Source organism: Cygnus atratus, chromosome 24 (assembly GCF_013377495.2).
Source record: "Cygnus atratus isolate AKBS03 ecotype Queensland, Australia chromosome 24, CAtr_DNAZoo_HiC_assembly, whole genome shotgun sequence".
In the NCBI taxonomy this organism is placed as follows: Eukaryota; Metazoa; Chordata; class Aves; order Anseriformes; family Anatidae; genus Cygnus; species Cygnus atratus.
The window spans coordinates 5,765,664-5,791,672 of record NC_066385.1 but is presented as its reverse complement, the minus strand read 5'-3'; the positions used below and the strand labels follow the sequence as shown (position 1 = coordinate 5,791,672).

The 26,009-nt window shown below is 57.7% G+C and overlaps 1 protein-coding gene across 1 annotated transcript in view; it reads right to left on the bottom strand.

Annotated features, from left to right (window-relative positions):
- Positions 1-26,009, bottom strand: part of GRM4 (glutamate metabotropic receptor 4) — a 37,460-nt gene that overhangs the window by 6,604 nt on the left and 4,847 nt on the right. Inside the window, exons 2-8 of the mRNA XM_035569124.2 lie at positions 22,780-22,996; positions 11,668-11,803; positions 9,329-9,483; positions 8,846-8,986; positions 4,050-4,250; positions 3,158-3,294; positions 1,787-2,722 (exon numbers count right to left, since the gene is read on the bottom strand). Coding sequence (XP_035425017.1) covers positions 1,787-2,722; positions 3,158-3,294; positions 4,050-4,250; positions 8,846-8,986; positions 9,329-9,483; positions 11,668-11,803; positions 22,780-22,996 — 1,923 coding nt within the window. The remainder of the gene's footprint in view (positions 1-1,786; positions 2,723-3,157; positions 3,295-4,049; positions 4,251-8,845; positions 8,987-9,328; positions 9,484-11,667; positions 11,804-22,779; positions 22,997-26,009) is intronic.

The window sequence follows — 26,009 nt, the reverse complement described above, 5'->3', positions numbered from 1 at the left end:
AGAAGCCCTGCACATTACAAGCCCCCGAAGTGAGGCACAGCCTATTGTCGAATTGCTACTTGACAGCCAGCTTTCGGCAGCCCTAAATTATCCCATGACAAGCTGCAGTGAAGAGGTGAGCAACCTTGCGCATAATCTACAATCATTATCATTTCCATCTTTATTACCCACAGTATGCCGAGCACATTAAGGTGGCTTTAAGGGAGCTTTTGTTTTGCAATAATTTCTTTAAAAACCTGCTTTCTTGTTAGTATCTCCCCTGCCATCTCATCAAAATGGAAATGCTGCAAAAGGCTCCATTTATTTCCTTTAATTCTCCTTCACACTTCTAGCTGGAGCAGGCTGGCTTGGTAGCGATTTTTTGGTTGAGGCAAGGTTCAAGGTTTGTGTACAGACTCAGGCTCTCAGAGTCTGATGCTCTGAGCAGAAGCAGCTCTCCAGGACGAGTGAAACTCTGGTGTCCACACCAAAAGGCCTTCTGGTCTTTGCCAGCAAGCAAACCCTCTTACAATAGGCGTTTCCAAAATCCACAGCTTCAGCAGCTCGGCATCGGTGTGGACACACTCGAGAGGGAATTACCCCAGTTGCAATGGGTCCAGAGGGGGAATCCGAGTGGTGGTCACCCTGAGGATGTTGATGCTAGGGAGTTTTAGGAATAGCAGCACCAAGGCTTATGTGTCACAGGCAGTGCCAGGCTGGCAGGCACGAGCTGCTCACATTTAACATAAATGCGATTCTCGATTCTCATTTTGTCTGGCAGGCAAAGGGGATTTTGGTCTCATTCATGAGATTTTTTTTTCCTTTGTTCTCACTCATTCTCACTTGAGCACACGTTTCATCCGGGCTGGCCCTGCTCCCGTGGGTACTGGCACCAGCAGCACGCTCTGCGCCCAGCACAGGCAGCCGGGGACAGGGAGGGAGGCAGGCAGACTGGTGGGTCCCCAGCACAGATCCACTGCTGGGATTGTCCATCCTGTGCTCGTCTACACAAGCGGGATTCAGAGCTGCAACAGGTCCCGAGGAGCACTGGCTCCCCAAAGCCCCCAGTGGCAGCACGGCCCCCCAGGACAGATCCTTGCTGCGCCCCACTGCAGGTCCCCTCTGCAGCCACAATGAGGAATTCGTTGTGGGTGCTGTGTTGCCAAACACAGGTATTAATTAAAATTGCAGCAAATTGAGTGAGAAGGCTGCCAGGTGCCCCAGGGAAAGAGGGGAATAGCTCAGGAGCCTGCTCCTCCCTTTCCCTTGCCCCCAGCTCTCTGTGATTTCAAAGAGCATCTCCATTTCTCCATTTGGCACAAGGGAAAGCAGCTGGCTGGGTACTCCTCAGTGTACACTCAGCACACTTCCATGGTGCTAATGACACTGGGGTCCTGGATCTGCCCACGTGGTCCCCAGCTGCCCCAGGGACCCGTCCCCTCCACCCAGCAGCAGCCCACTTCTACCAGCCCTGCTCGGGGAGGGGCAGCAGGGACAACAGGACGCAGAAAATGGGAGGGAGAGAGGAAATGAACCAGGAAAGACAGGGAGGGGAGAGGGAGGAAAGACACACACACAAAAAAAAAAAATCTGGAAAAGGAAAAGCAAGACTGGCGGGTCGGAGGCAGGAGCCTCTGGTTCCTAGTGGAGCAAGAGGTTTCAGATCAATGCTTCTCACCACGATTTCCAAGCTGGCAGGGCCGCGGAGCAGCACCCCTCCTCGCTCAGGACACGCCAGCCCCTCGCAGCCCCCTTCCTGGCAGCCCACGGGGCCACCAGCCAAACCACTCCCCTTTGCCTCCCTTACCTTTTCTGCCGACTGCGATGTCCCAAAAAATATAGGGATGAAGGCTAACCACACAATGCAAGTAGTGTACATGGTGAACCCAATGGGTTTGGCTTCGTTAAAGGTCTCCGGGACCCCGCGGGTCTTAATAGCATACACAGTGCAGGTGACCATGAGAAGCATGCTGTACCCAAGCAAACAGATGAGGGAGAGGTCCGAAATGTCACATTTGAGGATGCCCCGAGCAAAGTGGGGGTTTGTAGTCCGCTGGTCCTCGTAGTCAATGACAGAGTGGGACGGGTCCACGATGAACCAGATGCAGACACCCACGAGCTGCAGCGAGATGAGGCTGAAGGTGATGACCAGCTGGGAAGCGGGGCTGATGAACCGGGGAGCACTCACCGACTTCTTGCCCTGCTCGAAGATGCGGTAGATGCGGTTGGTCTTGGTGAGCAGGGCGGCGTAGCTAATGCTCATGCCGAGCCCGAGGAAGATGCGTCGCAAGGAGCAGGTGCTCAGGTCGGGCTCGGCGATCATGAGGAAGGTGGTGGCGTAGCAGAGGAAGATGCCCGTCAACAGGACATAGCTGAGCTCCCGCCCCGACGCCTTGACGATGGGCGTATCGTTGTAGCGCACAAAGGTGACCACCACGAAGAGGGTGGCAATGATGCCCACGATGGCGATGAAGACGGGCACCACGGCCCAGGGCGAGCTCCACTCCAGCTTGATGATGGGGATGGGGGTGCAGCTGGTGTGGTTCTCGTTGGGGCGTTCGTTGAAGTGGCACCTCTTGCAGTGAAACTCATCCAGCTGGTACTGGTAGCCATCGCAGCGCTCGCAGTGCCAGCAGCAGGGGATGCCCTTCACCAGCTTCTTCCTCTCTCCTGGCTTGCAGGGCAGGCTGCAGATGGAGCTGGGGAGCTGGCTCCCACCCCCGGGCCACAGCATGTTCTCCACCTGCGGGGTGAGACGGCACTGACCCCACTGATGCTCAAGCCAGGCATAGATGCATCCCCTCGCCCCATCAGTACACCCCCAGCCCTACCCAGCATGGAGAGAGGGGGGTGCTGAAGCTCCCCGTCAGCCTTTTGGGAAACGCGGGGGATTCAAAACACCCAGAGCAAAGCCCCTCTGCTCTGCTATTGCTTCTCCTTCCCTTATCAGAGCTGTGGAGTCGGACGCCCAGAGGCCCCGTGCCAGCAGGGCATGGCCACATGCTGGTGGCACGTCACCGTGGCTGAACCACACGCGTGTGCCCCTGACGCCCCCAGGTCTGGCTGCCTGACTTCGCATCCTTGAGTCTCAGGTGAGTTTCCTACAGGACAGGTGCACGGGAAATACCGTGGGACATTCCCTTACCAGGGACGGGACGCAGCCAGAGCCCAGCCTTACCTTCAGGTGGAGGTGGTCTGTCCATTGCCCGATGACTTTGTACTCAGGAGTGGAGTTCCTGATCTGGTACTGGTAGATGTCATAGCGCCCCGGCGCGTCTCCGTTCTCATTGAAGGTCACCGGAGTCCCAGCAATGCCTGCAAGTGATGGAGGGCTCAGCACCCGGAGCGCCCAGCACCACGGTGCGCCCTGGGTGACAGCACCCAAGGGCCCAACATTCCCCCTCGGCACGGGGCTTCTCGCTGCTGGGACTGCCACAAGCTGCAGCAAGCTGCCAGAACAGTGCCAGCACGAGCACGGGGTGGAGGAAGTAATTATGGAAAACAAAACCAACCCCACACCTGAGCTGGCACAGGGACCCCCTGTGGGGATCAACCCACTGGCCCCCACCAGGAGCCGCAGCTCGCTGCGATGCCACGTGCAGCGTGCTGTTACGCCGGCCATAGCACTGTTTCTTTTAAGAAAGGGGGACAAAGAGCTTTAATGTTAAATCAACAGATAAACGCTAATAAAAGGAGGGAAGAGAAAAATCAAGCAGGAGGGAAAAATAAATAAAAGAGACACTGCAGAGGAGATCACGGAGAGGAGATAAATAGAAGTAATAAGGAGGACAAGACAGAGAATGTTTATTAAAGAGACAGAGCAGAGGAAAAGATGTGTTTCCAGAGATCTGAGGACAGACAAGGGCACAGCAGCATGATGCCCTGGGACCTCTGCCAGCCATGGTGCAAGGCAGCAGCACGGGCAGCAGGCAGGACTGCAGGGCGCAGGCAGGACCTGCTGCTACAGCAGTAAATTGTGGGTGCTGCTGTGTGGGTACCCACGGTGGGGGACAACCCAGGACACCCAGCCCAGCAGGACTGACTCCCGCCAGCCCCAGGTACGGACAGACCTGAGAAGTTGACGTTGCGGATGTACTTGAGCAGCTCCACGCCGTCCACCGGGTCCATCCTGGGGCACAGCCCCACCTTGCCAGGACACAGGTTCTTGTGCATGTTGTGCAGAGCGTGCCCCATGGCGTAGACAGCGTCGATGACGAACTGCACCTTGCCCTCCTGCTCGTACGAGGAGTCCTGGCCGATCCGCTCCCTGTCTGCGAACACACCGAGAGCAGGGCTGCCGCCACCCCGCCGCCCCAGCCGCTCACCCCGGGGATATTTCTGCTGCAGCCAAACCTTTGCAAACAAACCTTCTCATCCCCAGGGCTGAAGCAGCTGGAGACTCCAACCCCATCCCCAAAATTACAAACCCATCAGGCAGACAGGGGGCCTGTTTCCCAGTGGGAAGCTTACACCACCTAGCCGTCCCCCGAGGAGGAGCAGCAGGGCAGAAACGTGTCTCAAACCACCCCAAACACTTCCTGAAGCAAAACCCACACAGCAGCTGTAATTCCTGGTGCCAGCCCAAGGCATCGGCTGCATTTGCACTGCAGGCCTCAGGCTCAAGCCTGGCCTCCAGCTGAAAGCCCTCCTGCTGCCAGCGTCCCTGGTCCAGAGGGGCTGGGAGGCGCTGCTGGGGATGCTGAGGTTCTCACCCAGCCCCTCTGGGCACACCTCGAAGGGTGTTTCGGGTACTGGAGCTGGGCTCACGGGGCAGGAGGGGAGCAGTGCACAGCCAAGAAAGACCCACGGGGAAAACATCCACACCTCCTCCCTGCAGCTCGGTTCCGAACACGTGGGTGCTGGCAAAAACATGGCTTGGAAGTGAGAGCCCCCAGGATGTCACATCCCAGGACACCCCGCACTCCTGGGACACACTCACCAGCTCCCAGGGCTGGCACCCAGCTGGGCTGTGATTCCCATCCCACCCTCACCCCACCGTTGCCCTCGTTCATCTTGCTGGGCGCTCCCAGCAAGAACAAGGGACCATCCAGGCAACCTCCAACACCAGCTGCATGTCCCCTGTCATGTTCCCGAAGCCCCCATCGCCCTGTGCCCCTCGTGTCCCCCCCCACCAGCCCCGCTCCTCGCAGACCCCGCAGCCCCGGTTGGCCCCATTTGCAGGATGCTGCAAGGACACGATGATTACCAGCAACAGCTGCCTGTCTCTCCTGTCGTAACCACCCTTAATGGGGCTGGAAACGTGTTCATCATTTAGCAAAAGACACCGACTAATGTAGCACGCTGTTAATTACAGCTAAGAAAGTATCTGCCGTGGGGTGATGCTGCATCAGGGAGCCAAAACTTCTGTGGCATGGACAGGTGCCCACGGGGCACTGCAGATTGAAGAGCTTTCCCAAAAGCTTGAGCTGCTCCAAAGAGGCACAAGCATCCTAGAAAGCTATCTGAGGGCATCCAGAATTAATCCTGGCTCCTCCAGGCGGGCAGGACAGCATCCCCCAAGTCCCCAGGCCAGATGCAGAAGCACAGCCGACAGCACACTAAAGCAAATTGATAGCGAACTGACCAACAAGAAAAGATGATATCAAGGAGGGGAATTTATAGCCCATCCTTCAAAGTTATAAAAATGCTTTTGGACTACGTGGAGATTACTCATGCGAAACCCGTCAAGTTATCCTTTCTTCCACGTTATTGACAGGGGCTATTAATCTTCTCCCTCAACTTAGGGCCCTTCCCCGCATTCATCTCAGCGCACAGACAAGCCACTCTGTCTTGTCAAGATAATTACCCGTTAAAAAAATCGGGTGTTACAGACTGCACACAGGCGCTGAGCCCCTGGGGGCATCCCAGCCCTGCTGCTGCCCCCAGGAGCCCACCCACTGCAGCGGGAATTAGGCTGGCGTGGAGAGGGGACAGGGTGGAGCAGGATGCTGAGGCTCGTGACGGCACGTTCCCGATGCGGAGACAATAAATCTCCGTGAAACTCTCAGTAGATTAGGGCTGCAAAAGGGATGTGACCCTGCTGACTATAACAGCAGGGTCGTGCATCGTTCTACAGGGCTGGTAATTAATTCTCAAGCGGGTGAGGAGCCTTCATGGGCATCCCTCCGAGGACGGCAGTGGCTATCTTCTCCAGCGGGATGAGACAGGATCAGCAGCAACTCCAATCACATCGCTGGCACCGGCTTTCAGCAGGAGTGAATCAAAACCACTCACAGTTCTGCTCTGGAGAAAATTAGGGTGATGTTGCCTCCCAGTTGCCACCAGAGCCCCACGAGCCCCCCTGGGCACCTCAGCACCAAAGCTGGAGGTGCCAGTTTGGAGCAGCTGTGGGTTTTAAGGAACGCAGAGGCATCACCCATCCCTGCCCAGCCCTACCCAACAGCAGCATTGCTTCATCTTAACGAACACGCAAATGGGGCAAATCCTCCCCTGTTGGCCCAGCTGGGACACACTATGTTGGAGAACTGCCAGTCCCACAAAAAAAAAAAATCAAAAAACATATTGGGCAGAGACTGGAGAGGAGCAAACCAAGGAAAAGAATATGAGGAATTGCAAGCACAGAAGGAAAATCAAACCAAAGCCCTCTCCCCTCCGCCCGCATTGCTGCGCTGCATCCACCAGCAGCCTGGAATCTCCAGCCCTGTTTCAAAGCACAGCTACCATCCAGCCCCATTAAACGAAGGCAATTAATTAGCTTTCCGGAAAAAGCTTGGCAGATCCTGCTCCCAGCAGGGTGACACAGGGACAGGAGTGCACAAATGCTGCAGGGCTGGTCTTAGGGACAGCAGGAATCGCCCCAAAACCGTGTACCCCCCCACACACACTCTCACCATCTTCCAGCTCTCCCAGGCGCCAACCAGAGCGATGCGCTGTCCTGTTTGGTGAGGGAGCTTTTTGGTTCCTGTTTTGGGATGCAAAGCACCTAAAAGCTGGCATTTCCCTGTGCATTTTGTGTTCTACACAAACCAGAAGCTCACGGAGAAAACCCATATAACTGCTTCTACAAAAGCACCCTACGTGGGGCATTTGCATAAATCTCGCAAAGCAGGCACGCATGGCACCATGCAGGCAGGTTATTTACTTCAGGTCCTGCATTAGTTCCCCTCTCTGTTAATCCACCAAGCAAATGTTCAGGAGATAATTTATTTCCTGACAAATTCTGATAATTTAAAGACAGCTCCTAGGATATTTGCCATGTCATGGTTTCAGCTGCCTCCACTAATACCTTAGGCTTGAAATATTGCTTGTTTTAACACTACATTACTATGAAGATGAAGACATCAGTGCTTTGCAGGACCTCCTCATGCATCTCCTGGTGCTGGGGATTTCCTGATGCAATCAGGAACGATCAGGGGCTCTCAGACACCCAAGAGTTTGGGCACAGGCAAGTTTTCTTGCTGCCCTTATGGCTTGCCAAACCCTATGCAATAGGCACAAGGCTCCCAAGGGACGCTGCGGTGCGAGAAATCCCTTGCAAAACCCAAGAGATGTCCCCAGGTCAGATCGTTTGGGGGTTGCCTTCAAGGGTGAGGATGTACAAGCACCATCCCGCCAGTCCACAGCGGTGAAAGGGGATTAAAAAAAATCAGCCCCTTTCCAATCAAACTTCCCAGGCACGGCCAGGCCCATCCACCCACCGACATCCGCGCACAGCTTGCGCACAAGTCCCTCCCGAAGGGGCGGGGGGGGGACGTGCAAATGTCCCCACGTCCCGCCGCCTCGCAGCCTGCCAGCCGCCGTGGCGTTATCAGCCTTCAGCCGGTGCCAGGCAGGCAGCAAATCGCTCCCGTCTCTCAGCAAACATGTCACCTCCTCGAGCCTCCAAGCAGCACCTCAGCAGCAGCGCTGTCAGCCAGACAGATCCCCGGCTTGCCTTGTTTACCGCATTAATCCCGACAAGCCTGCTTTAGCTGGAAGTGGCTAAAAGCACCCCGCGAGGCTTAAGGAGGAGGCCACGAGGCTTGCGCTGGGGCTGAAGCACCCAAGGATGCCCCATTCCCTGCCCGGAGCAGCACGAGGACACATCAGCGAAGCAGTTTGCAAGGAGACGCGGGCAAACAGCACCGCAGTACACGTCCCAGGGCGCTCACCTCCTCTCCAGGCACCCCAGCACCCTCCCATGGGGTGCCCAGCACATGCCCAGCACACCCACGGCCCCAGCACCGGCCAAGCAGGAGCCGGATCCTGCCCCTGCGCCACCAGTCGGCCCCATTTCTCTGCAAGCACCCCGGTGTTCAGCCCGACCGGGTTAGACGGGAGCTGTTTGCAAGGGAATGAGGACGCACCAGCGGCTCCGTGACTTTCACAGGACAACGGTGCTCCTGCCAAGCATGAGATGAGAGAGAGGCAGTTATCTAAATGCTGCTAAATAATGCAGAATCCAGCCCAAATCTGGGTGGCTTTGTGCCTGCAGGTGACTGGGCCAAGGGAAGGGAGCTGTACGAGAAACGTGCGAGAGAGGGAGCAGCCCTGGGAGCTCTGCACAGGGACCGTGCCTCACACACACAAACCCAGCACCCTCCACCTCTCCTAAATCACAGACAGCACGTAGGGATGGACAAGAGCATTTCTGGAGCATCATTCCCTCCTGGCTTTCTTGCTTAGTCCAAAACCCACCTTCACACCCGAGACCGCCACGCACAGAGCATCCATTGCCACACAGCTGCCTTGAGCTGGGCTGGCAGCTCCCGAGCAGCGAGGACACGGCTGAGCTGAAAGGCCATAAAGGGAAAGCAAGCAAAACGTTTCCAACGCCTGCCCTGGGCTCTCAGCCGTCGCCTTCACATCCCCGCCGACCCTGCGTGGTGCGGCCACGCGTGCCCGCAGCATCCCCCGCGCTCCTTACTGGTGCACTTCTTGATGCTGCTGCCCTTCTTCAGCGCGTGCCGGCTCAGCTTGCAGTGGAAGTTTTCCTCCCAAAACTCGGCGAACCAGATGTTTCGGCGGTTGTTGTCCAGCGTCCTGCTGGAGAAGTAGCGGTCGAAACCTGCCCAGGGGAAGAGGGGACGGAGGGGGGTGAGCCTCTGGGCTGGCAGGGAGATGCTCAGCATGGCCCAAAAGCCACCGGGCAGAGGGGAAGGAAGGGGCCTGTGGGCAACTGGGTCCTGGGAACGGAAGGATTGTGGTGGGTTTGTGCCCGAGCTCCCACCCAGGCAAAGCAAGGGTGGCTGCAGGTTGTCAGCACCGCGGCCAGATTGAACCCCCCCCAGGGACAACCCGCTGGAAAATGCCGAGCCTGTAATAGCCAAAACCTTGAGGTTAAGGGATGCCATGGGGGCGACAGCCAACCCAGGGGGAGCTGAGCGAACCCCCCAGCACAGTCACTTACCTTTGACAGAGACCCGCTTGGGCAGGATGGTGACGGAGCCCTCGGCCACCTCCTCCAGGTGCAGCACCGGGGAGATTTTGGAGCCCCAGCTGTCCGAGCCCATCCAGATGAAGTGTCCTGTCTGGTTCGCCCTTTTGGCTGCCTCCAGCACCCTCCTGTGGAGAGAAGCAGCAGGCGCTGGCCGGCAGCACGGGGTCGGGACACCGGCTTTGTGCCCGTGTCCCCCAAAATGGCAGGGGCCAAATGGGAGCAGGGCTCGGCGCCGTTGGCATCCCCCAGTGCCCCATCAGCACCAAGCACCGTGTACAGGGTACGAGAGCAAACCACGCTGCTCAGCTCCCGCACCCTCCGTCCTCCCCAGCCTAGGCACAGAGGCTGCTTCTCCCACTCTATTTGCATATTTGCTGACTGGTAATTGAATTTCTCCCTTAATTACCCAACATTAGGAAAAAAAAAAAAAAAAAGAATCAGGTTATGCTGCAGCAGGCAGGAAAAGCAGCGGCACTGGAGAGTTTGCGTGCTCTCAGCTCCAAGCAGCGTGGAAAACAGTGGGAGAGAGCCAGCCAGCACTGCCAGTGCCCCGGCGAGAGCTAAACTGGGCAGAACTGGTGCCGTTCACGCAGCTGAGCAGCGGTGGGGAGCTGGAGATGCCGCCTGTCCCACTGAGCACCTCTCGTGGCAGCCAGGCACTCAGCTGCACGTGCTTGCACGCTCCACCGGTGCCAGCCAGCTCACAACGTCCCAGGAGGCAGAGGGGACTTCTCCCGGATCCGACCGTCCGCTCCCTCTTCCCCAGGGCTCGCCGTCCCCTCGGGTTCGTGTGCGGGTCCCCCGGGCGGTTTCATCTCCAGTTGCAGCAAGGAGGCAGGTTTACGGGTTTATGACTCACCCCCGACACCGGGAGCTGATCCCTTCAAGTCCAGATGGTGCTCAAAGCACGTAGTAAGGAAAAAAAAAAAAAAAAAAGAAAAAAACACGCACGCAGAACAGAGGGAGGTGATGAGACGGGAAGAGGCGGTCGTTTCTGGGGGCTGCAGGGCCAGCAAGCCTGCAGGGAGCCACACGGGCTGCCCCACGCTCCTGACACATCCCACCACGGAGCAGGGAATGGATTTCAGCAAAACCATCCCGGGCCCATCCCGCTCCGTGGCTCAGCCCTGCAGGGTCGGGGCCAGCAGCGCGTCGGGGTCGGGGCTCTGCAGGTGGAGCTGGCATCGGGGTGGGCATCGCGGCTGTGCCTGTGCCACGGCGAAACCCACGCTCACCCCCCGTGCGAGCTGGTGTACGGGAACCAACCTTCATGGGATATTATCCTGTTTGGATGGGTAAATGCTTACAAACGCCAGTTAATGGGGCTTGCCATTTACACAGCAAGGTAAATCCCCCGTTTCTCAATACACAGCCGTGTAAATGTCACGTTTGCAGACATTTCTATTAAGGAGGGAAAAAAAAAAAAAAGAAGCTCGCAGCATTTGCACATCTGATATAAACTGATTTAAAATCACAGTTTACCCACATTTACATAATGTTTGCTGATTAATAAATTAGATACTTAGGAAATCAAGGGTATCTCCATCTGAATCATTCTGCTCCATAAACAACAGGAGCTGCAAGATGTTGCTGCACTTGTGGAGCTGCTCATCACCTCCAAGCGCGGCTGCAGGCCCAGTGGGCAGCACTGGTGTGTGGGGAGGGGTCCCCAAAAGGCCCCCCCAGATCTGCACTGGGGGGCTGAGGCTGCACGGCACAGCAGAGCCAGTGCCTGGAGGAGGCACCCCGCTAGCTCTGGCCCAGCCCTTGAGCAGCGTGAAGTGCCCGGGGTGTGACAGCAGGGGCTTCAAAAGCCAACAGAAAGCAGATTTTTTTCCCCCTTTGCGCTCTGTCTTGCTGGTGTTCAGCGGGAGAAACCCACCAGGCAGCCACTTCGAAGTCAGCTCTGGTGGTCCCTGCTGCAGACAGGTCTGTGCCACGCTGCACGGAGCACCCCCTCCACATTGCAGGGGCATCCGTGCCAGGCTGCGGGGAGCATCCTCTCCGTGTTGCAGACGCATCAGCGCCACGTTGCACGGAACATCCTCTCCACGTCCGTGCCACACTGCCAAGGCAGCAATGCAGCGCCGCAGGCACGCCTGCTCCCCGCTGCAGACACGTCTACGCCACGCTGCAGACACACGTGCCCGCTGCAGACGCAGCCAGGTGCTCCCAGCACGGCACCCAGCTCCTGCCATCAGCAGCCCGTGTCCCACGTCCCGGCCAGCGACACGCACAGAGCACGTGTCGGGCACCCGGCAGCCCATCGCCCAAAGCCTCCCCTCCCGGCCCGGCCGGCCCCTCCGCACCTGATGTCGTCTTCGTTAGCGAAGATGATGACGGCCCGCGCGTGGGAGGTCTCCAGGAGGCGGCGGATGATCTTGTCGAACTCTCCCGGCTTGGGCTCCCGCGGGATCTTGACGGATTGGGCCACGCACACACCCCCTGAGGCAGAGAGCACCCGGCACTGAGACCCCAGCTCCCACCCCATGGGGACGGCCCCGTGCCCCCGACCCCTTGCCTTCACCCAGTCGCCCCAGTGGACGCTGATGCTCCCCAGGCCCCCCCAGACCCACCCCACACTTGGAGCACGTCCTGCAATGGCTGCACCGAGCTTGTTGGGAGGCTGGGGAGCACGGGGAGCGCAGTCCCGTCCCCCCCCCCATGGGACGCTCCCCTGCCCAGCACCCAGGGCTGGGTTGTGCAAAGGGCTCTGCTTGTGCAACGGGCAAATACTGGACAAAACGGCCCTTGGGGAGAATCATGGATGTGCCACAGCCCTGGCAGAGTCCCTCAGCCCCGGGACAGCAGCAGCACAGCCCCGCAGGGAGTTTTATTCCCTTCCCTGCAGCCAAGCTCCCCAGCCCCACTACTCTCCTTCCCCAGGTCCATGCCCAGGGACCCCCAGGTGCTTTCTGCCAGGCTGGGGAGAAGCCTCCCAGACTGATCCCCAAGGCAGCCATGGGACGTTTGCAAAAGCAGCTAATTAAAATTAAAAGAGACAGAGGGAAGCTGGCAGCTGGACGAGTCCCCACGCACGGCTGCCGGGCTCCCAGCCTCCAGCTCAGCAAAGCCAGGGCCCTCCTGCTCCAACATTTTTGCAGATGCCAATAAAGAGAGAGATGAGAGAGAAAATTAAACATTGCAGGACCTTCTGGATGTAATTGATGGTCTCAATTTGCATAGTAAATGACACGGCTGATACCTCACCTGCCACTAAAAGATCCCCGCTTAAGCAAAGGTCAGAGCAATTAACAGGCGGGCTGAGATTCCCCCGATTACAATTACGACACTGGAGAAGAGCAGGAGGAGGACAGGGAGAGGCCACGAGCCAGAGGCCTCCAGGAGAGGAGGCTTCACTCCCTCCAGCAGGGCTGGGGCACAATGGGGTCGTTTGCCCCTTGTAGCCCAAAGACTGAGAGAGGGGCTGATTCCCAACGCAGCCAAGCCACGGAGACTTCTTATTTTTTTTCCCCTCCGGTAAGAAACTGGGTCAATCTGATGTTTGTTTCCCATCTGGGGAGCCAGATGGATGGAGAGGAGGGAGTTGGATAAACAGACTGCCGGACAGACAGATCGGCCAGGCGCGGCGGGCAGCAGCAGGCGGCGCTGGCGGGACGGGCACATCCCTGCCTGGGGCACGCGGGGCCAGGCTGAGACGGTGGCTCGGGCTATGCAGCCAGTGCGGCTTAATTACAGTTTCCATAGCAATCAGAGGAAAAAATCCAACCAAAGCAGCAGTTTGCAAACACCAGAGCCTTCCAGGAGCCCCGGTGCAGGCAGGCGGGCGCGCGCACGTGACAGCGCTGGGGACGGTGTGGCACCGTGCCACCACTCACCGACACCGCGAGGCTCCCCGTAACGAGGCTCCCCGTAACGAGGCTCCCCGTAACGAGGCTCCCCGTAACGTGCATCCCATGGGCAAGCTGCTTCTTCCTCCATTTGAGCACACACATGAGCAGCACGGGGCCATGGAGGGCCGTGGTGCGCGCCCAGCATCTGCAGCCCCGGTCCCTTCCCAGCAGGGCCAGAACCAAGCCAGCTTTGGGACTTTGCCAGCACAGCAGCAGCGTGGGGCCGCCCCCACGCATTTATTGCCCTTCTCCCAAGGCAGCAGCTCTGAGCATCCTCGCTGCTCAGACAAACGCTGCGGCCAGGTGAGCGCCGGCCAAGGGCTCGCTGCTCGTACGCATGGGATGAGGAGGTGGCACGAGAGATGGGCCCATAAATAAATAAGAAAGGAGACTAAATCGATGGCAATTCAGAAGTGGCTGAGTTACGCGGCAGCTCCGTTAAATCAAACTAACGAGGAATGTAAGAAAAAAAAAAAAAAGGATACGGCCAATTAGGGCATAATGAGGACCTTATTACCGCAGCGGCTGGAGAGCACGGAGCATGTGAGCGGGATGCAGCCAGGCCAGCAGGAGGGAAAAGCAAGAAGGGAAGCCCAGCGAGCCGGCTGGATGCAGCAGGAAGACTGCCCTAAGGATGGACACCGGTGTCTGCAGCTCCTCCAGTTTATTAAAGCTAATTGGGGCTCTCCTTACTTAAAAATAGCAGCACAAAAGCAGCCCAGGTGAAAGCCCCAGAGGGTCTGGGAGCCCTCCTCCAGCCCCCACACAAATGCTGGCAACACCAATTAATAAATATATATTTGTTTCTTAATTAATGGTCTGGGAAAAGTCCAGTGGCAGCAGGGGGAGGGCAAGGCTGGGGTGGGCAGAGCGGAGCAGAGGAGGAAGCAGCTCAGTGCCGGCCCCACTCACCTCCAGCAGCCCCAGCTTTTAGCACCTGCGTTATTCACGGCCCCCGGCACTGCGGCAGGGAGGGGGATTTGCCAGGCGATGCTCCCGCTACCTCCACAACACTGCCTTTAGTCAAAACACTCCTTTAAAGCAAGAAATTAAAGAGAGGAGGTGGGGACTGGGAGGCAGTGGATGCTCTCCCTCCTCTGCCAGGATGGCACAGCATCGCTCCGGGACCCCGGGGCCAGGGAGAGGGCAGGAGCTGAGCTCCTTTTCTCCCCCAGCTTTGGGAGAGAGCCGGAGAGGTGCAGGAAGCCTGGGGAAGCACCCCACAGCCTGGAGATACTCAGAGATAGGCACCTGGTTGAAGGATGCTCAAGCACTAGATGGCATCCCGCTGATGGCCAGCACCGAGGGGTGCAGAGCTCCTGCAGCAAGAAACAGCCCCAAAAAGGGCACAAGCGACAGGCTGGCCGCGGGGCCAACCGTCCTCTGGCCTGCCAGGAGCTGAACGCCCAGGGGTCTCGCCTTGTCCCCCGGAGCAAAACTGCAACGAGCGTGCAACAGCCCCGTGCACCCATCTCAGCCGTGCAAAGCAGCCCCGTGGGCAAAGCCCTCCCCGAGCAGAGCGCAGCCCACGCCGTCCCCAAGCACGTGGCCGTGTCCCCCCCCCTGCTAATGTCCCCTCCCAGCGTCCCCACGCCGCCGCCAGCCGCTCGCCCGGGGACTCTCCTCGCTGCGGCGGGGTTAATGCGTGTTGTCAAACACAGGTCAGGGTTTAATCTCCACCATTATGGGCTCGGTGGGAGCGCAGCTGCTCTGGGAAGCTCAGCACTCAAGTGCCCTCTTGATTGCAGGTAGATAATAAGCTTTTGCTGTCGCTAACGTACACCATCAATCAGGGAGCGCTATGCCCGGGCTCCCTGCAGAGCTGGTGGCTGCGGAGCACCGTGCAAACACATCGGGTTGGAGGAGTGGGGGCTGATTCAGCCGTGCTGCAAACAGGGACGTGCACGGCCCCCCACTCCCCAGCTGGGAATTGCTCCCTGGGCAGCCCGAGGAGGGGATGGGGCCACGCACAGCCCAGCTGCGGCGGCGTTTTGTAAGCGTGGCAGGAGGCCGCAGCGGCCCCACGCTAGCTTGGCACGGGGACGCACGGGGATGCTGCAAACCCGCAGCCAAGCAGGGGCAGGAGGCCAAGCCCAGGCACCTCTGGCTGCTCCCTCTCCCAGCAAGCCCAAGTCGCCACCGGGAACACCCGGCAGGTCCCTCGCTGCCCACATCCATCACGTTGCACGGAGCAGCAGGGAGCACCCACCCCTGACCCAGCCGCACCCCAGCGCACGCCCACCTCCCGCTGTGCACTCCCTGGCCTCCCCTTCGCAAATGAGGCCGTTTAAATGAGGTTTCCAAGCCCAGAGTCTTTAATTGGCAAGTCAGTGGCTGCACTTCCCTGCCCTAGGACTCATTATCCATGCCACTTCAAAGGCCCGAGGACCTGACTCATTAGAGGAGAAGTCATTAGGGGCACATCTCCACGCCCTCGTGGAGGCAAAGCTCCTGGCAGCGGGGATGGCTTTGGTCCAAGCGGGGAGCACAGGATGCTCAGCACAGGGTGAGAGCAGGGGCTGCCCACGCGCCCATCCACCCTCAACGCTGCGGCCACGGGAGGCTTTGCAATCTGGGGACGTCTCCCCTGGCTTGTGGGTGCCTGCAGCCAGGCAGGGCTGGGGACAGGAGGGTGATGGGGAGGCAGCCCCGTGCACAAGTCAGCAGAGCAGGGCAGCACCAGCAAGGCACCCCTCATTACAGGTGGCTCTAATCCCTCCTTCGTTGTGGCAGAGCCCTAATGAGAGCGATGCTCGGATCACCCGTGCATGGAGGCGGCTGCGGTACCCCACAGCTCCCAGTCCCGCTGCTGACGTAGCACCCCCGCTGCCAGCTCACTTTCCGGGTGAACCTGGGGACACCATCCTATTTCTGTCACCCCAAGCCAGCCCCAGCGCGTCCTCGAGAGCAGCAAGATCTCAATGACGACTCCAGCACTGCAAGACGGGCATTGAACCACATCCCTCCTGGGAACACTAAGCAGGGAGCAACGGCAGCCCCCCAAGCCCCCAATTTTTGGAGCCCTGTCCCACACGGTCGGTGGCTGGTCCTCCTTGCACACCCTGGGTTCCCGGCACACGTCGCATCGCATCGAGCCTCCGTCACAGGAGGCTCCTGGCACTCGCCGCCAGCCTCATCCCTGGAATGGGTTCAATTGCTGCTCTTTAGTGCTTTGAAATCTCATCAGACATTATGAATCTGAGCAATTTGCGCCTGCTTTTCAACGGCCTGCATTGCCAGCCTAAATCAGTAATTAATAAATTTGCAACGGGGGAAAAAAAAGGTGGGGAAAAAAAGCAAGTCTTCACTCTGCTCCGATCAGGGGCCCTGGGAGGCTGTGCGGTGGCACAATGGCACCGCGAGGTTCAACTCCTCTGGGCAGCGAGACAACTGAATTTCTGCTCTATGTTTGGAATCCAGGTTTCTCCCTTAGGTACCAACCCCACAGACTGTGCCCATGGGAAGGAGCTTCTGCTAAAGACCCCCTGCTCCTGCAGCCCCCCAGCGCTGCGCCTCCTTCCCCCTCACCCTGCTCCAGCCTGGAGCTGGGAAGAGCCAGCAGACTCTGGGATTTTAGGGCTTGAGAACCAGATTTCACCATCTTCCCCCAGCCTACTGCGAGCATCACTCTGCAGAGACCCTCACCCATCACACAACCCCAGGAGCTGGGCCTTGAAGCGACAGATGGGTCCCAAAAGCAGAGGCACTCTTCCCTTCATTTGCCTCATTTACCGTAACCATTTATCTCGTCCCTCCTAACCCAAGCCCACAAAACAGAAAAGAGGAACGTGCTCTGCTTCACCCCTCGCGGCCCCCCTGGGGCCATCGCCCTGCCGTGTGTCACCGCATCGTGGACAGGGCGGGACCCAGCGTGTCCCAGAAATATTAACGACCAGCCACCATCGTGGGCTGCTGCCAAACCCCAGAGTCGGGCTCCGAGCCAGAGCCGTGCGCCCGCCCCGACCCCAACCTCTCCGTCCTGCCTCATTCTCCTCTTCCCCCAGCCTCCAGCACACAAAGGGCTTCCTGTGGGACATGAAAACAAGCGGCAGGGTGAAGAGGTGGTGTCAGCGTTATTTACAGGCAGATTTCAGGCAGCAAAAGCTCCCCAAGCCCTGGGTCTGCAGGGAGGTGTTTTCCCAAGCAGCAGTGCCCAGTGCTCCCAGTCTGGCCCTGGCTTTCCCCAGTCCCAGCCTGTGGGGTCCTTTGCACGCAGCAGCAAAGAGCCCGAGGGCAGAGAAGGTTATTTTAGATGGGGAAACTGAGGCACGAGGCTGTTTGGAGCCAGAGGAGAGCCTGGCATCCTGCCTGCCTCCCTCCTGGCTGCATTATAGCACACGGTATTGACTGTAGCGAAAAGAGGCAGAGGGGGTGGCATAAATAGAAGAGCAGCCCAGGAAACATGACTTCAGCGCCTCTGCGGAGCCTGAAGGAGTCTGGAGACCCAAAGCAGCGATGGCACCAGATCCCCAGTGACCAGACCTGCCCCTCGCTGAGCGTGCCCCCACCAGTGGGGGGCTCGTGGACGCTCGCTGTCCCCATCCCACACACAGCACAAGGAAAATGCTGGGATAGGAAAGGTGGCTGCAGCCAGACCCACATGAGCAAGGGCTCTGCTCACAGGATGGGTATAACCAGGCTGGTTTTGGTCCCGGGATGGCAGGGACCTTTCCTGAGCCACGCTGTGGAGGCAGATGCTCGGCTTGAGCCCCAGAGGGGACAGAAAAGCCACCAGCCTCAAAGCAGGAACGGGTTCACCCGAAGCCCAGGCTGCAGATCCAGCCCCGGAGCAGGCACCGTGCCACGAAAAAATTTCCAGCTCCGTGCCGGGTGCTGAGCGGAGGATTTGGCTGGGGAGCGGAGACGCCAGCAGCAAATAACAGCCCTCCAGTGAGACGCAGTAATTGAGTGCTGACTGCAGAAGAACAGCAATCCTCCGAGATGAAAGGGAGCCGGGCAGCCCTCCTCGCCCGGCTCTGCATTACTGCTAATCACACCTCCTTTCGTCACAGGGCTGAAGGTCACCCACTTTAATTCCTGGGCTCTTTGCTGGAGGTGGTGGCGTGCCAAAAAATGTTCTCCCTGCAAGCAGCACTGAGGAATAACCGGCAGCTGTGCTCCCGTCCATCCCACGGAGGTGGCATCTGCAGGACCGGTGGCATCTGTTCCCCAGGGCCAGCCACCTCCACGCTTGCACATGGAATCCTTTGAAATGTGGCACTCGGTGCTGCCTTGCACCTTAAGACTCGGGAGCAGCTGAAGCCCACGTTCAGCATCGCCCAAACTTCGTGCGCGGTTGCGATCGTCAGATCCCCCTTTGGGGGTGACATTCTGATGCATCAAGCAAAAGTAATGAGCCCGGCTAAAAGCAGAAAGACAGCCATGAATGTCACATGGTAATGAACAAATGCATCGCAAATACATATCAGGCTCTTAACTAAAAATATAGAAAGCTCAGCGAAGGATAAAACAATAGAGGGGGGAAATGACAGTGTAAAATTGATCCAGACACATGACTAAGGAGTCGTGCATTTGCCTAGAAATATTGCCCTCTTCACAAAACAGAGCGCAGCACATTACGACGCATGGCATAACACGCTGTGCACACCAGCTAAATTACATAAACATAAATCTAATGCTTCATCTCCAAGAGCTCGGCGACAGCAGAGATGTCAGCACACGCAGAGCCAGGGGACTGCGGACAGGTCTGTCCCTTCCCTCAGGGGACATCCAGGGGCAGTGAGATGCTCTACGAGAGGCGCTTGGGACACCCGCTGCTGACCCCGCCCCGCACCTTGGTGCCAAGCTGCAAATACAGATAATACCCCCCGTCTTTGCAGGATGCTTTGGGGGAGAATGCACTTAAAATGTTTAAAAGTGCCCAAGTAAAACACAGATTTTTGCAGACATAACATTTTGGCGATGCTAACACCCAAAAAACCTTCGCTCCCATGAATAATGACCATCCACCATCGGTGCAACCGGCAGCAATTGCCAGGGGCCAACAAAGTAATTGCAATACATAAAACCTAATGGCCCTCCTGGGTCAGGCTGGCTCAGGAGCCCTTGGCTGCAAGACAGCCCCCGTGGGTCACTCAACAGAATAACCTGCCCCAGGGTGAACTTCTTCCCAACCCACCAGCGGAGGGGGGGGTGAGATCGTGCCTCGAGCAGAAACGCTTTGCGCTGCAGCAGAAGCCGCTTTAGCACGAAGCTTTGCTAAAAATTGAAACTGAAGGTCAAGTTGATAATGCATCAGAAAGCAAACAGCTTGAATGCTAACTGCTAACTACAGCAATGAGCATTATTGCCTGATGGAAATAAAACCCGACTCCGAACACTCAGGCTTGGCATGAGAAATGAAGCGGAGCGATGTTACGGAGGAGAGTGAGCACGCCGGCACGCAGGGAGACGCGCGCCCAGCCTGCAGCGCCGTCCCCGTGCCCACCCGTGCCCTGCGGCATCCAGACCCCGTGCCAGCACGCCCGGAGAGCTCTGTGGCTTGACAGACGACAAGCAGAGGCCAGATCCTCAAGCAGCGGCCCTTCTGCATTGCTTTGACAGTCCGGAGGCACCTTGAAGCAGAAATAAATTGCCGGGTCCTTTATGCTGCTGGAGGAGTGGAAATGAGAGCCAGGCGTACACGAACAGGCTATAAAAGAAAGGGACGGATCCTTTGCCAGCTCCCAGTGGCTCTGTGCTGGTGTAAAGCCATTTGGTGACAGCAGGGCCACCCGAATTTATGGGGGAACATGGAGAGGCAAAGCAGGCACAGCGAGGCTCTTCCTCAAACCTCGCACGGGGCACAAGGCTGGGGGGATTTTCAAATTAAAAAAGACATCCATATACACACACAGAGCACATTCTTGTCCCCATCCGCTCATTACTGACAGCCGCAGAGCTGCCCTCTGTGGGTGCAGGAGCCGGGAAACACTGAGGACCCCATGTCAGGAGATGTCCCTGGAGCAGCTCGGACCCCACGCAGGCGCTCGCGTGCCGGCAGCGTCCCCAGGCCCCGCGTGGCTGCCGGGTTTGATGTACGACAGCTCCTGTACACAAGTGAGCAGGGGAGAGGCGTTTACTGCTGATAACGCACGGGCTGCACTCACGCTGCCGTTCTGCTGCAATTACAGTGGAATTATGCTTTTTGATAACTAAATTATCACTAATGCACATAATCGTTGGGTTATGCAGATATACAAATTACAGGACTGCCTCAGTCCCAGATTAATACGCGTGCATTTCAACTCCATGTACACTCGTTTACACTGCAATTATGCCATCATATCGTTAACCATCTGGTGATAGGAATTCACGGTAACCACAGGTACCTCAAACCAGAAGCGCTCGTGCTGCAGTGGGACCACCAGTCACAACACCTGCTCCTTACTGGTGTGTAGTGGAGGGGTTGAACCGGGCCCACTCCCCTGGCCACATCCAGCCCCGCACCCAGACCCCGCAGGGAAGCACTGGCCAGGTCGGGGTGGCCGCGCGATGCCGTGTTCTCTCCAGAATTAGGGCATACCAGGGCTAGACACACAATACCATGGCTGCTGAGCCCAGCGCTGCTGTTGTCTCCCCATGTCACCCACTGGTCCCATCAGCCCTTCCCCTGTCATGGGACATGGGCAGCCCAGGGCAGGCAAGGAAACTCTCCTTTTTGGGTGGAAAGCCCATGCAAAATGCCCCTCATTCCCACACAAGGTCTCTTTCCCTTTATTTCTGTCATCAGACAAATCTCGTTATCATCACGAGCCAGATGGGGCTGCTGTTAGCATTTACAAACCCCAGTAGGGCTACTGGTTAAGCTGTTAACAGAGCCATAAACACAGCCCTTCGGTTGCAGCCGAGCATCATTCCCCCCCACGAGCATCGTTCCCACCCCCACGAGCATCATTCCCCCAACCTGCCACCCCAGTGCTCCGGGTACCATGCATGCCCAACCTGCACACCTGCAGCCCCGTGTATCCCCATTGCACCTGGATTTTGTGTGCACAGCCACAGCTGCAGCACAGCACGTGCCCCCCAGCACTGCTCACACCCGCACCCCCACCTCGGGGTACGCGCACAGCACGCCCCGAGCTGCACGTCTCAAGTCGTTGCATCCATCGCCTCCGAAACATCCCCACGCGCTCCTCCTGCAGCTGTAGGCCCGTGAAGATTTTTCTGCTTTTCAAGTTAAAATCCTGAAGAGCAGATTCCAGGTTGAATCCCCAGATGGGCTTCTCTGCATATTAAAAGCACAGCCGGTTCCCAGTGCCACGGCGTGCGCGAGAGACAGAATTAACGCTGTTCCTATTTATAGGGCTTTGATTAGGAGCTCGTCACCTAGAAGTTTTTATTCCCTTTATCCATTTATAAGGCCATAACACAGTTTGACTAGCTCCAGATAGGCTGGTGTCCCACCGATTTTGCCAGAACTTAATGTGCCATTCAGACACAGTTAAGCCAGTAATAGGCAGCAGCCTGTACTCTGCAGGGTTTTAACTGCCTCAGAAAACACCCTTCAGCTCCCGGCTCGCCCTGCACATACTATGCCGCAGAGGCAAAGAGAAGCTGGGGCAAGGAGCAGCCCCAACAGCCCCTTTGTGGGGTCTCGGGGCAGCTCCAGACCCCCTGAAAGGGCGGACAGAGCCATTGCCTGGGCTGATGCCCACTGCAATAGCACCCACAGCAGCAGTGCCTGGGGGTCCTTGACCCTCTCAGTCTGTCCCTGGGTGGGTGCTTGGCCACCAGCTGGTACCCACGAGCTTTTCCACCGCTCCCGAGGCTGCTAATCCCTCCTAAGCATCCCTGCGCTCCTGTCAGCAAAATGCTTTCTGGCTCCTGACAAATCCTCGCAAAAGAGTTTTGCTGAGCACAGACTTTCTGCCTGTCCAAAGCCTATAGACAAGTTAAAGCACCTGCCCTCAGGGATAATTCCACTAAAATTGGGTGAAGCATGCGCTGGTGCCAACTTTATTTTCTGTTAAAACCTGGGAGTATTTGTAAAAGTCTTTTCTTCTGGAAGGCACCCAGCTCCGTGCAGAAGGAGGGGGCTGGATCAGCTCGCGCTTGGCAGCCGCTGACCCAGCAGATTTGAGGTCTCCTTGTGCGCAGGGAAGGGGATTTCAAGATGCTTCCTGAAAGGAACTGGTAGCGATCAGCCAGCCCGCCCTACAGATGGCTGCTCCCATCCCCACTTGGTGACGTCCCCCCACTGCTGGCCTTGGGGAGACGACAAGAGCAGCAACCCGGGACACGCAGCAGTGCTGCACAGGACACATGCCCAGCCTAGGAACCGGCCACCACGGTGTCCTTGCAACTAAACAACCAGCAGAGCAGCCCCAAAGCTCAGAGCCCTCAGTATCCCAGGATCGTGCCCTAAAGCGGGGCTCCCATCCCATCCCTACTGCTGCACCGCAGCCATTCCTCAGCTCAGGTCAAGACACCCGACCAGACACATCCCAGCACCCCACAGCAAGCTGCAAGTCACCCAGTTGGTGACCCAACTGGTCACCCAATTGCCTTTTCTGCCCCAAAGCCCACGCCAAGCCCCCATCGCAGGCGGGGGGGCAATCTGCTCACCGTCCTCCCTGGACTTCTGGATGAAGGCCTCCACGCCACTCTCTCCGTAGCTGCCCTCGGAGGCCAAGGTGGAGACGTAGTTCCACTTGAGGGCTTTGACAATGTCCACCATGGCTTGGGCCTGGTAGGTGTCGGACGGGACGACGCGGGAGAAGAAGTCGTAGCGGCTGTTGTCGCTCAGGTCCGGGGCGGTTGATGCATAGCTGATCTGGGGGATCTGGGACGAAGGGAGGAAAGACAGCGTCAGGAGAAAGAGGCCATCTGCACCCAGCTGCACGGCCCTCGCCTTGCCCATGTTCCCAAAGCCCCGCTCGGGAGGACGCAGGGGGTGGAAATCAAGGAATTGGGAAGCGTCCAGAAGAAACCAGCCACCCTGTGCCAAAAACAGAGGTGAAGGAACGGCGTGAGGCCTGCTCACGCCCAGATCCTGGGTATGGCCATAGGAAAGCAGAGGCCACGGGATGACAAGGCACCCAGGAGAAGGGACCAGCTCCCTCTGGGACCTGCAGCAGCCAAACCCCGGCTGTGATGCCTGGTTTGGCCCCAGGAGGAGCCAGGGGAGAGGCTGAGGGACCACTCAGTGACACCCAGCAGGGCCTCCAGCATGGCAGAGGCTGTAGAGAAAGCCTTGTTCCTGCCCTGAACTCCACAGCTATGATATTCTGGCCTCCTGCCCCATGAGGGACCGACACGAGCGCACCCTGCCAGACCCTGTCCAGCCAAGCCATAAATAAGCCTTTTAAATTAATCAGAGCTCCTGCACCTCGCGCAGTACATTGGAGTGATTTAGCACCGGAGGATCACATGATGCTTAGCACTTACACAGCACTTTACATCTCCAAAACACACCACAGATGTTAATTTATCTTAAAGATGGAAAAGGTTTATTAAATTATCAAGCCCAGGTTCCCCGCACCAGCCCTGAAGTTCCCTACTGAAGATGTACCAAAACCAGAGCCAGCCCATCCATCACCCCCGCGTCCTGCACCCTGTCGGGCACCAAGCACCGCTGCAATGTGCCTCTGCTTTGGCACAGTGCAAGGGCTTGCCAAGCCCTGCCAAAAACAGGGACGTGGTTTTGAATTTAGCAGCGATATAATGGCAGGGGCTGGAGCTCAGCCAGCTGCCATGCTGCAGCCTGGCCGTGGCTACAGGCACAGCGCAAACAGATGAGGGAAAAGCCCAAAGCATCACTGACCCCAAACTGCTCTGTGCTACAGGGCAAGGGGTTGCAGAGCAGCAATCCCCAGCTGTGGGGGGCTTTTCCCCCTCTCCCTCTAACCCAGTTTAGGAACAATTCAGCAATCGCAGCTTTCAGGAGAACAAACACAGCCGGAGCCAGGGGGAGCTGCAATGAGCCCCCTGGATCCTCTGGGCTCAGCAGGCACCTGGGTCGTGCCGGATGCCTTAAACCAGCTCAGGCTGAGTTTGGCCTCACCAATCGCCACTCCTGCATTAAGCAGTTAGCTAATTTGCAGCAGCAGAGGGGAGAACCAGCTGGTGTGGCGAGGTTTGGGGTGCGTAGGCATCCTAGTGCAGGTTATAAGACCAAGCCACCTCGCTGAGAGCCTGAAATGCTGCCTTCTAACGGTGGTGTTTCAAACCAACACCTCCCTGGTTAGATAGCAGCACAGCCCCATCCCAACGGGGGGGAGCAGCCCCTGTCCCAGAGCATCCCAGCACCCAAGGGTGGGGGAGCTCACCCCAAAGCCGCCCTCTGGACCTGCCCGGCCCTCCCGGCTGCCCCGTCCTACTCCACTCGTGCTCCCAGGCCGTGCTGCACAGTTTCTCCTCTGCTTCCCTGTTATTTTCCCCTTTTCCACTCCAGTCCCTCACTCTCTCTATTAAACGTGATACCGGTGTTATAAACCCACGACTCCACCTGAATGCTAAACGGCCCCTGGAAAGGAGCAGCCACCCCTCTACCTCCCTGCAAAATACGAGATGAAAACAGGGAGAGAAGAACAAGTGGGAGAGGGAAAGGAAGGAATCTTTATCAAGGCACAAATAGGATTATTCTCTGTGACAATCTGCTTTGTCCTCCTTTCCAAGGGGCTGTGATCTGCTCGATGGGCGTCTGTGACCGGGAGCCGGTGCGTGAGGCTCGATTAAAATTCTGCTCAGCAGGCGAGGCGCTCGTCTAGCAATCATTCATCCTGGGGAGGGAGCGGGGGGATGCTCTGCTCCTTCCCTCCTTTCTTTTTCCTTGTTGGGCTCGCAGCGGTGCCGGGAGGACGGGCAGGGAGGCTTGGGGTGGAGGCGCTGCACGAGGAGGCTGGTGTGCAGCGTGCCCGTGCAATGGGGCCAGGTGGGCGTGCAAAGCAGCGGTGCCCGTGTGAGAGGAGACTCGGGGCAGGGATGCCAAGCTGGCTTTCCACAGACCATCAAACCCGACGAGTTTTTCTCTGCAAAGCGGTTTTAACAGATCCACGCCTCCACAGCAGGGTGCAGGGGAGGGAGACTTCCCGGATATTCCCCTGGGATGCCGCGTCCCACAGAAGTGCCGATGGGCTCTGGCTGAGGACCACGGCTGGGATTAACCCCGGGGCACACAGCCTGGTCCAGCCCCTGCGGGGAAGCGGAGCCTAGGAAATACCTGTTGGTCTCCAGGTTATGAACTGGAAGCTGTATTTTAATAAACAAACTGAAAGAGCTTTTCTCCCTCGCTACACTACCTTGGATGGAAGTGAAAATAAAATACCAGTTCCCAAATGACCATTTGATAGATTTCTTCTGCCTTTTTCCCCCTCTGCCTTTTTGATCTCCTGGTTTACAATAGCCCAACTCCCGGCACCAGCTATTTTCTCAGATAAAAGACAAAAGTCCTTTCAGGTCCATAAAAGGGAAATGCAGGCAGGGAATTCAAGGTTCTTGGAAAGAAGGATGCGGGTGGGGGGAGCTGGCAATGCACCTCGGCTGCACATTTGGGCACCAGCACAAGCCCTGAACAAACTCGCAGAGGCACCACGCTGCTCTCAGCTCCTTGCCTGGGTCACTGCCAGACCAGGCTACATACCACGGTGCTGGTGGGGAAATCAGCGGGATCAGCTCTCCTGCACCCCAGGACTACCTTACCCCATCAAGATCAAGGAGTAACCCTGGGACAGGGGGAAAAAAACCTCCTTTCTCCTTTATTTTGAACAAAAATATGGTCAGCATCATGCAGAAACACCCCCAACCTTGAGAAAAGCTCCCCCAGGGTAGGAGAGCAGGCAGAAGCCAGGGTTAGG